The sequence below is a fragment of the Leopardus geoffroyi genome, chromosome B3 (genome assembly GCF_018350155.1).
Source record: "Leopardus geoffroyi isolate Oge1 chromosome B3, O.geoffroyi_Oge1_pat1.0, whole genome shotgun sequence".
Lineage (NCBI taxonomy): Eukaryota > Metazoa > Chordata > Mammalia > Carnivora > Felidae > Leopardus > Leopardus geoffroyi.
Window position 1 is genome coordinate 61,401,016 of NC_059337.1, and position 14,560 is coordinate 61,415,575.

The 14,560-nt window shown below is 50.5% G+C and overlaps 2 protein-coding genes across 2 annotated transcripts in view; both read left to right on the plus strand.

Moving 5' to 3' along the window:
• The window catches only part of EHD4 (EH domain containing 4), an 87,107-nt gene extending 78,132 nt beyond the window's left edge, over positions 1–8,975 (plus strand). Inside the window, exon 6 of the mRNA XM_045448105.1 lies at positions 6,002–8,975. Coding sequence (XP_045304061.1) covers positions 6,002–6,538 — 537 coding nt within the window. The 3' untranslated portion in view covers positions 6,539–8,975. The remainder of the gene's footprint in view (positions 1–6,001) is intronic.
• Positions 8,976–12,405: 3,430 nt separating this feature from the next.
• The window catches only part of SPTBN5 (spectrin beta, non-erythrocytic 5), a 47,440-nt gene continuing 45,285 nt past the window's right edge, over positions 12,406–14,560 (plus strand). Inside the window, 1 exon segment of the mRNA XM_045448106.1 lies at positions 12,406–14,371. Coding sequence (XP_045304062.1) covers positions 14,261–14,371 — 111 coding nt within the window. The 5' untranslated portion in view covers positions 12,406–14,260.

Sequence of the window (14,560 nt, forward strand, 5' to 3'; positions counted from 1 at the left end):
TTATTTATACAGTGGCCGTCTCCCTCATAAGGCTGTAGCTCCATGAGGCATTCAATGATCCATGTCTCGTTCACTGCCATACCCCCAGCACCTGGGATGTAGCCGGTGCCCAAAGAACAGGTGTTAGATGAGCTCACTGAGAAGTTAGTGTGTGTTTATATCATAGCAGGCGGTAGGGTAGTGAATTTCTCAGACCCTGACCTAACCCAGAAAGCCACAGGGCCTATGAATAGACCAGCAGTTTTCAGGGCAAGCCCCTGGAATCTGGAAGGGATTCCTTCATGGGAGAGTGGCCAGGCCCTGGTCACACCACCCCAGTCCCTTCAGGGACTCCTCGAGGAACAAGGCAGGCCTGGAGCCCATAGGGCATGCTTACCACCGCCTGATACTTCCAGCTAGTTTGCTGTCACCCAGGAAGCTTGGGGGGCTTGATGGTGTGGGTCAGGGCCTCTGTCATCTCTGAGTCTGTTGAGCATCTGACATCCCCTTCAACACAGGTGTTTAAGCTCACATCAACTACATCTGGGACAACACTGGGGACCTAAGTGTGGAGATCACTTTTTTATGATCTTTCCACATCTCAGGGTCACTCAGAGAGCTCGCCGATGCCAGCTTTAAGTCTCTGTTCTCCCTGTGCTCTCACAGACCAGGCTGGCTGGGGTGACTCTTAGCTGTAGAGATAAACTGAGTGTATTGTGAAGGCTTTTGCCCAGTGCTGGGAGAGGCCCACGACCTGCTGGTGAAGCAGCCTGTTGCGGGGGAATGTGATTTACCACACTGATAGGTGCAGACTGGAGAATGAGGAGAATGCTAGCAAAGCCACTTTTATTGCAGACTCACTTGTCCTCGGAGAATTTGGCCCCCTCAGCTGATGAGGTGGCAGCGTTTCAACAGCAGAGGGCAGCAGAGCCGTCCCCACCTGCTCAGCCCACCTGTAAATTGGAGAACTGCTTCTAGTGAATTCTGGGAGGAAGTGGGCAAGAGATAGCCCAGCGACAACTGGGCTGGGAACTGACCTTTGTAGCTTGGGAGGGAGAAGTTCCAGGATCCAGGGCTCAGTGGCTTTGATGGATACAACTGTTGAAGGGTATATCTTTAAATTCCCCAGTGTGTATTCATCCCAATAAAAAGATTTCTGTTTTGGAGAGAACTTGGTGGAGTGGCAGAGATGGCAGTGGTTTAACTTGTACCCCACACTCCCTGGTCAGGCCTTGGGGGTGAGGGGTACCCCAGGGATGAGAGTTTAGGGTTGATTTCCTATGTGCCCTCCGGGCAAGGGTGGCTGCTTGCTGTTACTTCCTGTCCACCCCTGCAAACATGTGGCCGTTTCTTCTTGCCAGCTTTCCAGAGGTTTATAGTCGAACCCTGCAGGCGGGTGGAAAGTTCAGGCAGACACCGCCCTCATTCGTCTGCTTGGCCAGACACAGGAGCTTTGTGTGCGCTCAGAGCTCAGGCTCATTCATGAGGAAATAGGGTAGGTGTCTGTGCACCCAGGGGAATCCAGACTTGTTTACCCCAGCAGCACTCAGATTTTTGTGTAGGCTGCCTGCTCTCTCCTCCTGGGCTTTCTCTTCTCAGTTCCCCCAGCTGACTGAGATACTGGCCATAAGAGCCCAAAGAGTTGGTAACATTGTTTAGAGCTGGTTTTGGGGTGAATTGCAGGTGACCACGGTCTGTCAGTGAGGATAGCGACACACAAATCAGAATGTGTCTAGAAACCAAGCCCACACCACACTGAGACCTGATGGCCCCAGAGTTTGCTGAGAAGAGTGTTGGAGGCACCTCTCTAGAGGTCTGTCAAGCCGTTTGGCTTTCAGCTCTTTCCCTCCATCTGAAGCTCAAGGTTCTGCTTCTAAACAACAGCACAGGATGTCTGCCCTGCTGGTGCACTCTAGAGACCACAATTTTGACTCTCCATTGGAAACAACCTAAATGTCCAACCACATGGGACAGGGTAAAGGCAAAATGGCCCAGCTGTACAGTTCAATATTAGATAGCTATTAAGATGAAGAATAAGATTGTATAAAAGTTATTATCACAGAAAGATGAGATACATTTTTTCTTAAAAATCCAAGTTGTCAAGCAGTGTGGTCTTAGTTCAGTTAAAGAGTGTTTGTGTGTGTGTGTGTGTGTGTGTGTGTGTGTGTGTGTGCATGTGTATATATATAAAAATGGCTAGAAATGTGTGCTCAAAAAACATTAGCAGAAGTTATTGCTGGGGGGCATCTGGGTGGCTCAGTCAATTAAGCATCCAACTTTGGCTCAGGTTATGATCTCGCGGTTCGTTGGTTCGAGCCCTGCATCAGCCTCTGTGCTGACAGCTCAGAGCCCGAAGCCTGCTTCATATTCTGTGTCCCTCTCTCTTTCTGCCCCTCTCCCGCTTGCTCTCTGTCTCTATCTCTGTCTCAAAAAATAAACATTAAAAAAATTTTTTTGAGAAGTTATTGCTGGGTGATAAGAGTTATAAGTGATTTACATTTTTTGTCTATCAGTTTTTTCCCAAATTTTTATAACAAAAAGGTGTGATGTTTATGATTGCACAAAGTTTTGCTTTTTTTTCCCCCTCCCTGCCTATCACATTACTTCTCCCCAGAATAGTCAGGTCTGAGGGGTATATGAAACCCCTTTTACTCAAGAGTCTCCCTGCCTCATCTCTAGAAAATTGTACACCTGGATGGCCCCTTGCTGGCCTTCTAGAATTTTCCTAACAGAAATACTTTACATAAAGTCCATATAAAAACTTGCATATCTAGAATTTTCTGCATTTATTTGGCAAAACTGCTGTTGAAGACATTTTTCAAAGATCATAAAAATCCACAGGTAACTCTCACAATTCAAACAAAGTTTGTTTTCTTGCAACAAACAGGTGGTTTGTTCCCTCAGACAATGAGGGGGTGTGCCCCCCAGCAACCTGGCAGCTGAGGAGAATAACTTTTCTCACCTTAGATGTCTGATGTAATGGTCCCTTTCACCTCTGTCTTAATTACTTAGCTTTTCCATTTCTTTTTTTTTTTTTAAGATTATGTATTTTAAAAGAGAAAGCACATAAGCTGGGAAAGGGCAGAGAGAGAGAAGGGGAGAGAGAAAATCCCAGGTAGGCTCTGTGTTGTCAGCACAGAGCCCGACACAGAACTCAAGAACCAAGAACAAGCATCCAGTGCTTCACCAACTGAGCCACCCAGGTGTCCCTTAGCTTTTCCATTTCTAATGACTTTCTTCTATTTCATGTTACCATATTTTCACTGTAAGGTAAGCCAAGTCCTTCTTGAAAGAAGGATCTAAAAAAAACTAAAAAACTAGAACGTTCTCCCTCTTTTATAGCATAAGCTCCCTGAGGGCGAGATTATGGCTCTTCATGGTTATATTATCCCCAGGCTCCAAAACAGGGCCTGGCAATAACAAATGCCCAGTAAATGTTGGATGGGTCAATGGAGAAAGGATGGATGGATGGGTGGATGGATGGATGGAAGAATGGATGGATGGATGGATGGATGGATGGATGGGTGGGTAACCAAGGAGAACCAGAGTAGGAGGGACTATTTCTACAGAGCTATCCACAGGGCTTGTGTGGCATCTATAGTCAGCTCTCCTCCAAATCAGGCAATTGTTGTCCTAGGACCCTCCCCAGTGCACATGTTTCTGCACTTCTGTCTGCTGATGGGCCTGTTCTCCTGGGTTGTGGAGCCTGGACCTGCCCTGAGCTGGCTGGTGATACTCAGCTCTATTGGCTGGATTTCCATTCGCCCTCCCCATCTCTACTCTTCTCCTACTTAGCAGTTTCAACTTTTACTTATTTGTACCTTAAACTACATTTTTTTAACTGATCCAAAACCAAAATCCTTAAATAATTGTTTTACCTAAATCAGTCCCTCTGACAAGCTTCATGTTACAGTACAAAGAGCATTAGTCAAGAGGCAGGAGCCATGGGGTCTAGTCCACCCTGTGTGCTGTCCGTAAAACAGAGTTATTCAAAGTTGCCCTTCCTTACTCCCAGCATTGTTGTAAAGATCAACAGAAGTGTATCATAAGATCACCTTAAAAGATAAAATGCTAAATCTCTAGAGCACTTAAAAAAAAAAAAAGGCAAGGTGCCCCTGCATGGTTCAGTCGGTTTGGAATCTGCCTTCCACTCAGGTCATGATCTCACGATTCATGGGTTCAAGCCCCACATTGGGCTCTATGCTGTCCTCTCAGAGCCTGCTTCAGATCCTCTCTCCTGCCCCCCTCTCTCTGTCTCTCTCTCTCTCTCTCTCAAAAGTAAATAAAAACTTAAAAAAAAAAAAAAGGAGGGGTGCCTGAGTGGCTCAGTCAGTTAAGCATCCAACTCTTCGTTTTGGCTCAGGTCATGATCTCACAGTTCATGGCTTCGAGCCCCATGTTGGGATCCATGCTGACAGTTCAGAGCCCGGAGCCTGCTTCGGATTCTGTGTCTCCCTTTCTCTGTCTGCCCCTCTTGGGCTCATACTCTGTCTCTCCCTCAAAAATAAGTAAACATTAAAAAAAATTTTTTTAATTAAAAGGCAAGGTTGAAGGAAGGTTACCTAAAAGCCCTAGGATTATCACTTGTGTGGCCACCAGCCAAAGATTAGCTACCATTAAAAAAAAAAAAAAAAAAAAAAAAGTTGCATTCCATGTATCTTGTTTCTTATTCTGAAAACCGCTCTTATATCTGGTAAATTCAGATGTGGGGTCCCCACCAAAGAGAAAGCTCTGGAACAGCCCAGGAATGGGATGTCTACTTAGAGGAGAATTCTGCCTCCAGCTATCCTACTCCCTATCTGCTTCCTTTTTTTTTAAGTTTCAAGTTTTTATTTAAATTCTAGTTAGTTAACATATAATGTAATATAGGTTTCAGGAGTAGAATTTAGTGATTCATCACTTACATAGAACACCCAGTGCTCATCACAAGAGCCCTCCTTAATCCCCATTATCCATCTAGCCCATCCCCAACCCACCTCCCTCCATCAGCCCTCAGTTCTCTATTGTTAAAGTCTGTTTTATGGTTTGCCTCTCTCCCTCTCTTCCCCCTCCCCCCACCATGTTCAACCTCAACCCAATCTCAGACGCCTCCAGTTACAAAAAAAGACTAAAAACAGTCCTCTCTGGAAAAAGCCTCGCCAACCTTTATGTGGGTAGAAGACACCCCTCTGTCTCCAATGCTCTGACTTACGGGAGAACAGATGGAGTTAAAGGAGAAGGCAAGTCTACTGGCCAATACTCTGAAAGTGACTGGTTGGGTACCAGTAACCCAGAGGATACCAAAAGAGACTGATATGATTCATTACCATCGGAAACGAAAGTGATTACGACAGCATTTATGTACACACAGGGTCTCCTTTCAAGTTTATGATTCCCCCACAAGACCTCAATTCTCATGCCCCCTCCCATCAAGGCAGAAAATCAGGGCAACAAGGAGGTGATAGTGATAAGTCCTTGCTGTGAGAGCTGTTTGTCAAACACCTCTCTCAGTCAGTCAGTCCCTGGAAGGCGGGTTCAGTGCTTGGAGGCAGGGCCACTGGCTGGCCAATATGCTGATTTTAGCATCATGCTTCTCAGTATCCTCATACGGAGTCCAGGACAAGTCATGCTGTAGCTTGCAGGTGCCAAGGAGGTCATATGGACAACTTGTCCCCTTTGGAGAAATAATAGAAAAATACTGCTGACCACTCTCCCGTTTATAAAGGTAATAAATGTTGCCAGGTTTTTTTTACTATATTACAAGCTACATGGTGCAAGTCAGCATCTCTGCGAGCATCTTCCAGTACCTTCCTGGCTTGTTCTTATAAATGTTGGATTTGCTCAGCTACGACTGTTATTTTGTTGGTGGCATTTGCTCGGATGACTTCGTCAGCCTCCTCGACCCGTAGCTGGCTGAACTCTTTGGTCTGCGGGGACTCCCCCTGACTGCCCCAGCGTTTTGGCGTCCCCCATGACAACAGCCGACCCTATCTGCTTCCTGAAGAAAGGGCATGTGACCAAGTTGTGGTTTTTCCTTTTGCAGGAACAGCTCGAGAACTACGACTTCACCAAATTCCACTCGCTGAAGCCCAAGCTGATCGAGGCAGTGGACAACATGTTGAGCAACAAGATCTCGTCCCTGATGCACCTCATCAGCCAGGAGGAGATGAGCATGCCCACGCAGCTCGTGCAGGGCGGCGCCTTCGACGGCACCACCGAGGGCCCCTTCAACCAGGGCTACGGGGAGGGTGCCAAGGAGGGTGCCGATGAGGAGGAGTGGGTGGTGGCCAAAGACAAGCCCGTCTACGACGAGCTCTTCTATACCCTGTCGCCTGTCAATGGCAAGATATCGGGCGTCAACGCCAAGAAAGAGATGGTGACATCCAAGCTGCCCAACAGCGTCCTGGGCAAGATCTGGAAGCTGGCAGACTGTGACTGTGACGGCATGCTGGACGAGGAGGAGTTCGCACTGGCCAAGCACCTCATCAAGATCAAGCTCGATGGCTACGAGCTGCCCAACAGCCTGCCCCCCCACCTTGTGCCCCCCTCCCACAGGAAGTCCCTGCCGAAGGCCGACTGAGGGGTGGGCCGCTCACAGGGCAGGCAGCGGGGGGGTAGGCATCAGGGACCTGTGCCTGAGGCCCGTGCCACTGCTGACTCACTGACCCTAGCCAAGGCACTGCCCTCTCTGTGCCTCAGTTTCCCCACCTATGGAATGAGGAGGGCACACACTGGACACTAGATGAGGTTCTTTCACCTTTAAAATTCCCTGAGTTTCTATTAAAATATTGGGAGGAGGGTGTGGATAAGGAGATTGAAGGGTTAAGAAAAAAGAGAAATTGACCAAAGAGTACTCCGAGGCCTGGAGAGACCTAGACGTGGAGGCGGGCTGTGCACAGCCAGACAGCCACAGAGTGTGAGCCGGGGGCTTTTCTGGAGCAGGGGGAGCCTTCCGCACTGGACCACATCATTGTGCACCTGCCTTGGCCCCTGTCTGTCCCTTAGAGGGCACCCAGAAGGAGCAAAGTTGATCTTATTTATTTCATTTCCTGTTGTATTGAGAGTGGAAAACAGCAGAGCACAGAGCGTTTCTGCTCTCTCCAGACCGCCTACCAAAGAGAAGACTGCTTCCCCTGGGTGTGAAAGGAGAGTCCCCTTTGCCTGTGTGCACCCCCGTCCCTCCTGCAGGCTCTAGCAGCACAGGCAACCAGGCCAGCAGAGAGCATTTGTGACACCCGACACCCCCCTGACTAGCCCACCCAGAGCTCCCCCAACCTGGGCCCTTCCCAGCAAAATTGCATTTGGTTAGGAATTTGGAAATCAGAACCTTTATTAGCCCTTGGCAAGATTTCTAGTATTCAAATCATGCTGGAGTCTGAAGGTTGGCTTTTCTTACTGGTCTGTCCAGTAATTTGTAGCAAAGTCTATTTATCATATGCAAACTATAGTAAAGGAATGAGGTGGTTCTCTGTAGTCATCAGTTAGTGTGGTGAAAGGTCCCCAAGGCCCCTTGGACGATGGCAGGATTTAAATTCAGCAAAACCATGTCTTGGTGCCTGCAGCTTGCTCGGTCTAGGGACACAAGGGAACGAGAGGTGAGCTTGCCCCAGGGTGTCAGGTAGAAAAGGTCATTCTCTAGCTTTAGACGCTATTTTTATAAAAAAAAAAAAAAAGAAAGAAAGAAATAGGCATCTTTATTATGTCCAGTTTTTCTTTCTTACAGGAAAAGCCTTTATACAAACAGGATGGCATCTTTCATATGAAACCTTTTTCTTTAAAAGGCTGTGAGGTTCAAACCATGCATGCCCCTCACAAGGCAGGATTGGGGCACATCCCGCACGTGGGTTCCTGAGTGTTCTGTCTGAGTCCTGGTATAAACCTCTCTGGTCCACACACTCCACTGCCTGTCAGATGGAAGTGGTTAATGCTCACCACCACCTTCCCTCCTTCGTGGGCTGCAGTTTGGGTATTCATTTCATCATTATTTACGCAATTAAAAAAAAGAGAGGCGCAAAATGGTGATGGCTGCACGGCATGGGGCCCCACCAGCACGGAAGTGAAATGAAGTCAGAACAGTCCCGCCTGAGCCTTCCAAAAACCACATTTTGTTTTTCTGATGTTACCTGTGATATCAGGGTCAGAAGTGCAGAATTAAGAGTCCATTTTTTTTTTTTGGGGGGGAAGTATTTATCCAGATGCCAGCCCTCGCACTCCCTAGTTCACTTTTTAAATAATGTCATCTTAAGAGAAATAAACTCATAATATGATTTTTAGTCTTAATGAGCACTTTTAAACTCATTAGAAACATAGAGGTTTATAATGTCACTACTCTCATATTAGCAGATGGGTTGGTGAACGCGTGAGGACTGCCCCAGGGTGTACCCACAAGGGAGCCCACCAAAGGGCAAAACAGAAAAGAGAGAATTCATTGGTCCAAAGGTTTAGAGGTGCCAAGGTTAGCTGATTTTCCACTCAGAACTATCCTGCTCCTTTAATCTTCTCAGTTGTCATATATAAACACATACACATACATACACCACATGAGTATGTGTTCTTGACACTTGTCAACATGCATATATGCAGATATGGCCAAGTGTCGTCTATGGAGAGACATACGGGAAAACTATATTAGAGGACCAGCAGACTGAGGTGTCTGCTTTCTACAGGAAAGGAAACTTCTCTTGGTGGTGGTGTGATCCCTACCCCATACGCTCAGGTGGGACAACATCAGGCAGCTGCATGCTTTCCCTGCTGAGAAAGAAAAAAGAAAAGAAGTCACATGCTCACTTTTCTTAACATCTCTTACAACATGAAGTCAGTCATCACGAAGAGTTGATTGGAAAGAGCAATGTCCCTGGAGGACATTAGGGATGGCTGCTAAGGCTGAGGACCCGTATCTTCCCAGGACCTGCACAAAGTTCCCGGAGTCTGTGTCCAGAACCTCTCCTCGTGCAGCAGGGCTGGGGGACGGCAGAGCCCTCCCGAATCTGTTCACACTGACCCAGCACGTGGCCCTCCCCACACCACCCAGTTTTCAAAGCACCCCCTCCCCGGAGTGTCTGCAGCTGGGCGGGGTAGTGGAGGCAGGTAAACTCTAGCACTGTGACACTCCCCACGTTCTCCACAATTCCACGGCAGAAACTCTGCTTTCACAAGATGCTGCATAACACAAACCTCTGCAGCCTTGAGTTCAAGAGAAAAAGCAAGTTCAGGCTGATCCTCCCGAAGACATCTTCCAAGTCGTAAGCCTACTAATGAGGCCCTCCTGAACCTATCTGCAAAGAAACATTGCACCAAGACCTATCAAAAACCTCCAGTTTCATGGCGACGTGGGGACGCCCAACCTGCTCCAGCCTCAGGCTCCAGCCCAGCATTGTACACCGATACCTTCCTTACTGCGCTATGCAGGGCCCAGGACTGGTCGCTCTTCAGTGGGGAGGGCCGTTCATTTAGCTGGCCCCCATCCCTCCAGGGCTGGACTGGGTTCCCCTTGGAGCCCTTGTCATTATGCAGCTATCACATCTTTGGATTTGGAGGCGTGACTCCTCCTGCAGGATGGCGGGCCTTTGAGGAGCTGAATTCTTGTGTGTCCGGGACTGGGTTTCCAGGTGGGTCAGAGAGCACATGAGGAGAAGCCAATGCCTCCCGCCCTCCTCTCGACCCCTGCTTATTTTCAGCCCACTGGAGAAGCCTCAGCAGAACCGTGGCCCCACTGCCGCTGAGCACAGCCCTTTTTCATGTTCCACCGGTTCCCCGGGGGAGCCGCCTCTCCACCACACCAGGAAGGTCTCGTACCGCAGTCCGTTGTCCAGCGTGGGGTTTCACCACCAGTCATGGCCCGACTGCCACCACTGGGACCTCCCCACTTTGCACCATTACACGCCTTCGGTACTCCCAGAGCAGTACCCCAGACGAGTTGTCTTGAAGGAAAGGAAAGCATTTAACAGCGGCACTGTATTTCCTCCGTGGAATGTAGCAGAGAAATAACCTTCTTAGGACAGATAAACACTGAGTTTATCCAGGTGAACGTGGGCCTAATTTAAGAGTGTATCAGGGGGGCGCCTGGGTGGCGCAGTCGGTTAAGCGTCCGACTTCAGCCAGGTCACGATCTCGCAGTCCGTGAGTTCGAGCCCCGCGTCAGGCTCTGGGCTGATGGCTCAGAGCCTGGAGCCTGTTTCCGATTCTGTGTCTCCCTCTCTCTCTGCCCCTCCCCCGTTCATGCTCTGTCTCTCTCTGTCCCAAAAATAAATAAACGCTGAAAAAAAAAAAAAAAAAAGTGTATCAGGTTACATGTCAATTAGCCAATGCAGTTAATACACAATGCTTCTATTTTTTTTTTTTTTTTTTTGTAATCCTGTTTCCAGGTGTCAAATAAAAAAGGACACAATCTGTTGATCAATAAACTTGTGAAAAATACGCTAGCTTTCCTCCATTGGCTCTGGCTTTCCCGTGACTGTGTGGCAGTTGTCTCAGCAGTAAAGCAGGGATCCAAGGCGTTAGGGGGAGGGTGCATTCCTGCTGCGCACCATCCCTGTGACCCCCAACTCTTCCCATGTCCTCTAAGCCAGGACATTCCCCAAAATGGGCCATCTTTAGCCAGAAAGCAACTCCATCTGCTCCCCAGCAGAGGTCAGGTCCAGGACCAAGCCCCAAGTGAGGATGACTGGAAAGCTGGACTGGAGGAACCACAGAGACAGACCCTTCCGAGGCTAGGGAGGGCATCACTGAGCATTCTCAAAGGAGAGAGCACCTGCCACGACGTCCTCTCCAGTTTGGAGGCAAGTCCCTGCGCCTGAAGCTGCAGTAGTGCTAGGGTTGGAGCCCCCTGGCTGGCACTGTTCCTGCCTCTTGTCACCTCACAGGTGCAGATACACATCCCCAGAGCAGACACCTGGGTTTTTCCTGCTGTCACCCATCTACCCTTGTGGTGACCCAGACCTGGAATTTCCTTCTCAGAGCACTCCCCCACTCAGTCTGAGCCACAAGCTTTGGGTGAAATAGACCCCTCTCCAGGTGGGTCCCAACTGTCTTGAGCCAATTAGAGTATTTCATCCTCTGGTCACAAATTCAGGAATGGACATGTGGCTCAATTCAAGCCCATGAGAGCCAAGCCCCTCAGACTTCCCTTCCAGCTCTTGAGGGGGTGTTCTCTCTTTGAACCAGGCAATGTAAAGAAGCAAGCCTATTGGTACAACAATATAAATGGCATTGAGAGGGGTTCCCAGAGACTGGGGACAGGGGAGAGAGGTTAGGCTCGCAGCAACCACCCTCTGGATCAAGAAGGTGAAGGAAACCTTGAAAAAGGCAGAGGGAGTCCAGGCCTGTGGTGGCCTCATTTGAACTGGGGATCAAACCTCACCTGGGGCGACAGAGTGCCTAGTCCTAGTCAGTTAAGTGTCAGAGTTAATTTCAGCTCAGGTCATGATCTCATCGTTCATGAGATAGAGCCCCAAGCTGGGCCCTGAGCTATCAGCACAGAAACTGCTTGGGATTCTCTCTCTCTCCCTTTCTCTCAGCTCCTCCCTGCACTCTCTTGCGCTCTCTCTCTCTCAAAATAAATGAACGTAAGAAAATAAAAAATAAACTCCTCACCTAAAGTCCTCCTCCTGCTGACATTTCAGACCTCTGGGCCAATACATTCCTTTTATACTGTTTACATTTGACTTGAGGTTTTAGTTATTTGCAACATGAATAATGCAAAACTATGTACTAACAAGGGATTCTCATTTCAGCAGGGGCTGCAATCAGTTACAGCAAAAGAGGAGCCAGTGCTTGCTGCACGCACAGTGGCTTAGCCGCATTCGAGCTCAGGAGGAAGAAACGCAGTTCCCCAGCGCCACTCAACAACCGAATATAACCACCTCTATTGAGCTCTGTGTGCAAAGCATCATGCGCTCCAGCCTGCCCTCTGGTGGTCACATCATACAAGATGCCCCAGGCCAAGGGTCTCCATAGGAGGAGAAACAAGCTGGGAAGGAAGGGGCGGGTGGCAGAGAACCTGCTAGAAGGAACAGGATTTTAACTGGGGCTGATAGGACAGGAGAATGTGGACAATGAAAACAGAAGGGACATTCTAAGCTGAAAGAGCAGCTGAAGCCCAGATGTGGGCAGGCAAGCTTTGGTCCTGTTCGGGCAATGGGGAGTCTTTTTTTTTTATTTTTTTTTTTTTAATTTTTTTTTTCAACGTTTATTTATTTTTGGGACAGAGAGAGACAGAGCATGAACGGGGGAAGGGGCAGAGAGAGAGGGAGACACAGAATCGGAAACAGGCTCCAGGCTCTGAGCCATCAGCCCAGAGCCCGACGCGGGGCTCGAACTCACGGACCGCGAGATCGTGACCTGGCTGAAGTCGGACGCTTAACCGACTGCGCCACCCAGGCGCCCCCGGGCAATGGGGAGTCTTCATGGGTATGAGCAAGGCTGAGTTCTGGGAGGTAAACGGGGGGGGAGGGCGGGGGAGGGCGGTGCATAGGCTGATGTGCAGGCAGAATGATGAGTCAGGGGACGGTGATGGGGCCCTGCAGGGGCAGTGCAGGACGGGGCAGGAGGGTAGACCCTGGAGCTCTTGGGGAGCATGGAGCACCCCCCACAGAGGACTGACTGGATCTGGGGCTATGAGCGAGGAAGAAGCCCGGGCTCATGCCAACATCAGGATGCCAGCCAGTGGCAGGAGGGACCTCACAGGGGGAGGGCAGTAGAGGAGGAAGCTCCTCCCAGATGCAGGGGAGCTGCCCACCCCCCACCCTCCAAGAGCACCATGTCTCTCACTCCCAGCCACGGGCCTGAGGTTCCAGGGTGCTTTGTCCTGCTCAACTGTCAAGGGCAGGCTGCCATGCTGCTCCTCTCATTGTCCTTGGCTGTCAGGGACAGTGGCCTGAGCCTCTTCTCAGAGTCTCCTGGGCTGCTGGATGAACCTACAGACACCCACCCCAGACCAGTGACTATTACCCCAAGTTTAGCCAGACATTCTGTGAAGCCACTCAAATTAGAACTCTCTGGCATGCAGTTCAAGATTGCTCAGGGAAGGAAAGAGAGTTGCCAGCAGGCTCCCCCCGCCTCCACATCTCATGCCCTGAGCCATGAGCCATGAGACTTAGCCAGTTCTGTGGAAGCACAGGTGCTGGGGGCCTCACCGTGAAGCTCCAAAGAGTGAACATTGTGTCTCTGGCTTTGGAGAAGACTGTTATTTCCACAGCCTTTGCAGCTCCAAGTTATTCCTTCCCAAGAGGAGAGCTCACTTCAGAAAGTGGCCCCTGGGCATGAGGGAGCACCCACCATTCGGCCCTGGGCCAGGTCAGGGCTTGGAAAGCCAAGCCCAGAGTCCAAGGACTCTCCTCCATCTATGGTGGCATTCCCCTGGACAGGATGGGAGGGCTATGGCTCAGCATCCCTCCCATCCCACCCCTGTGGGTGCTCACAAAGAGGCCCTGCAGGGGTGCAGAAGGGCAGTCCCAGACTGTGGGTGCAGAAGCTTCTGACCAGAGGCTCTGCCATTTGGATGCCTTTTACCTGGACTGTAACACCCCCACGGCACTCCCACCCAGAGCCAACTTGAGGCCCATCCCATGGGCCTCTGCATCTTGACAGCCAGGACCCCCACCTGACATTGGGGGCATCTGAGGTGGGAGGAGGATGAAGGAGGAGATCCTGGAGCAACAGTCTGGAGCATTCCTGAGCCACCCCCTCCCAGTCTGGGCCATGCCCTCTGGCAGGTGGGAGGACAATGCCGGCTGTGTGCCGTCACCCCTGCCCCACTCGCTCAAGAGGAGGGCCATGGCGTGGCCCCAGCTCCAGCCTTGGCCTCTCCTGTGGTTCTCTCCCTCCCCTGCTATCTGCCATTTCCATCCATCCAGTAGGGTCTCCTTCCAGGCACAGACAACACCAAGGTGAGCAGTTTCCTGTTTCCTTTCTACCTGCGCTTTTCATCCCAAGGGGCAGCAGCCCATCCCTGTGGTCCCAAGAATCTGGAAAGTGGGGGGGGGGGGGGGGGGGGGGGCAAAGGGCTCAGAGGCACTCAAGTGCAGGGCACCAGCTGGGAGCCCCAGAACCTTACCTGGCTGGGCCCCAAGTTGCAACCCCCCCACCATCAGATGTGGGGACAGTTCACGCTCCTCCTCCAACCTCCATGCCCCTCAACATCTCCAGCTTAGAGCAATATCCAGTGGCCTCTTGTCCCCATAAGGCTGCAGGCCCCAGGGCTGGTCAGCCTCACAGTCCCCAGCAGCTCCTTGGGGCTACAGGGTGCCTGAAGCAGGGGACCAGCCACAGAGCCCCACGGTAGTGCTCCCAGCCCTGTCCCACCATGGACTCCGCGTATGAGATGAGCCACATTCGCAAGCTCCAGGCACAGCACATGCGGATGCAGGAGAAGACTTTCACCAACTGGATCAACAACATCTTCCAGCACGGCCGGGTGAGTGTAGCTGGCTGTGTCCCACAGCCGTCCTCTGCTGTCCCCCCAGCTCCCTGGTCAGTGGCCTCTGGGGGCCCACTGTGAGGTCATCTGGCTGAGACGTCTCGCAGACCCCAAAACACAGATGAGTCCGGTGCTCCTTCCTTAAGGAAGACCCTCTGGGCTGTACCTCCCAGGTCCTGGGATAGG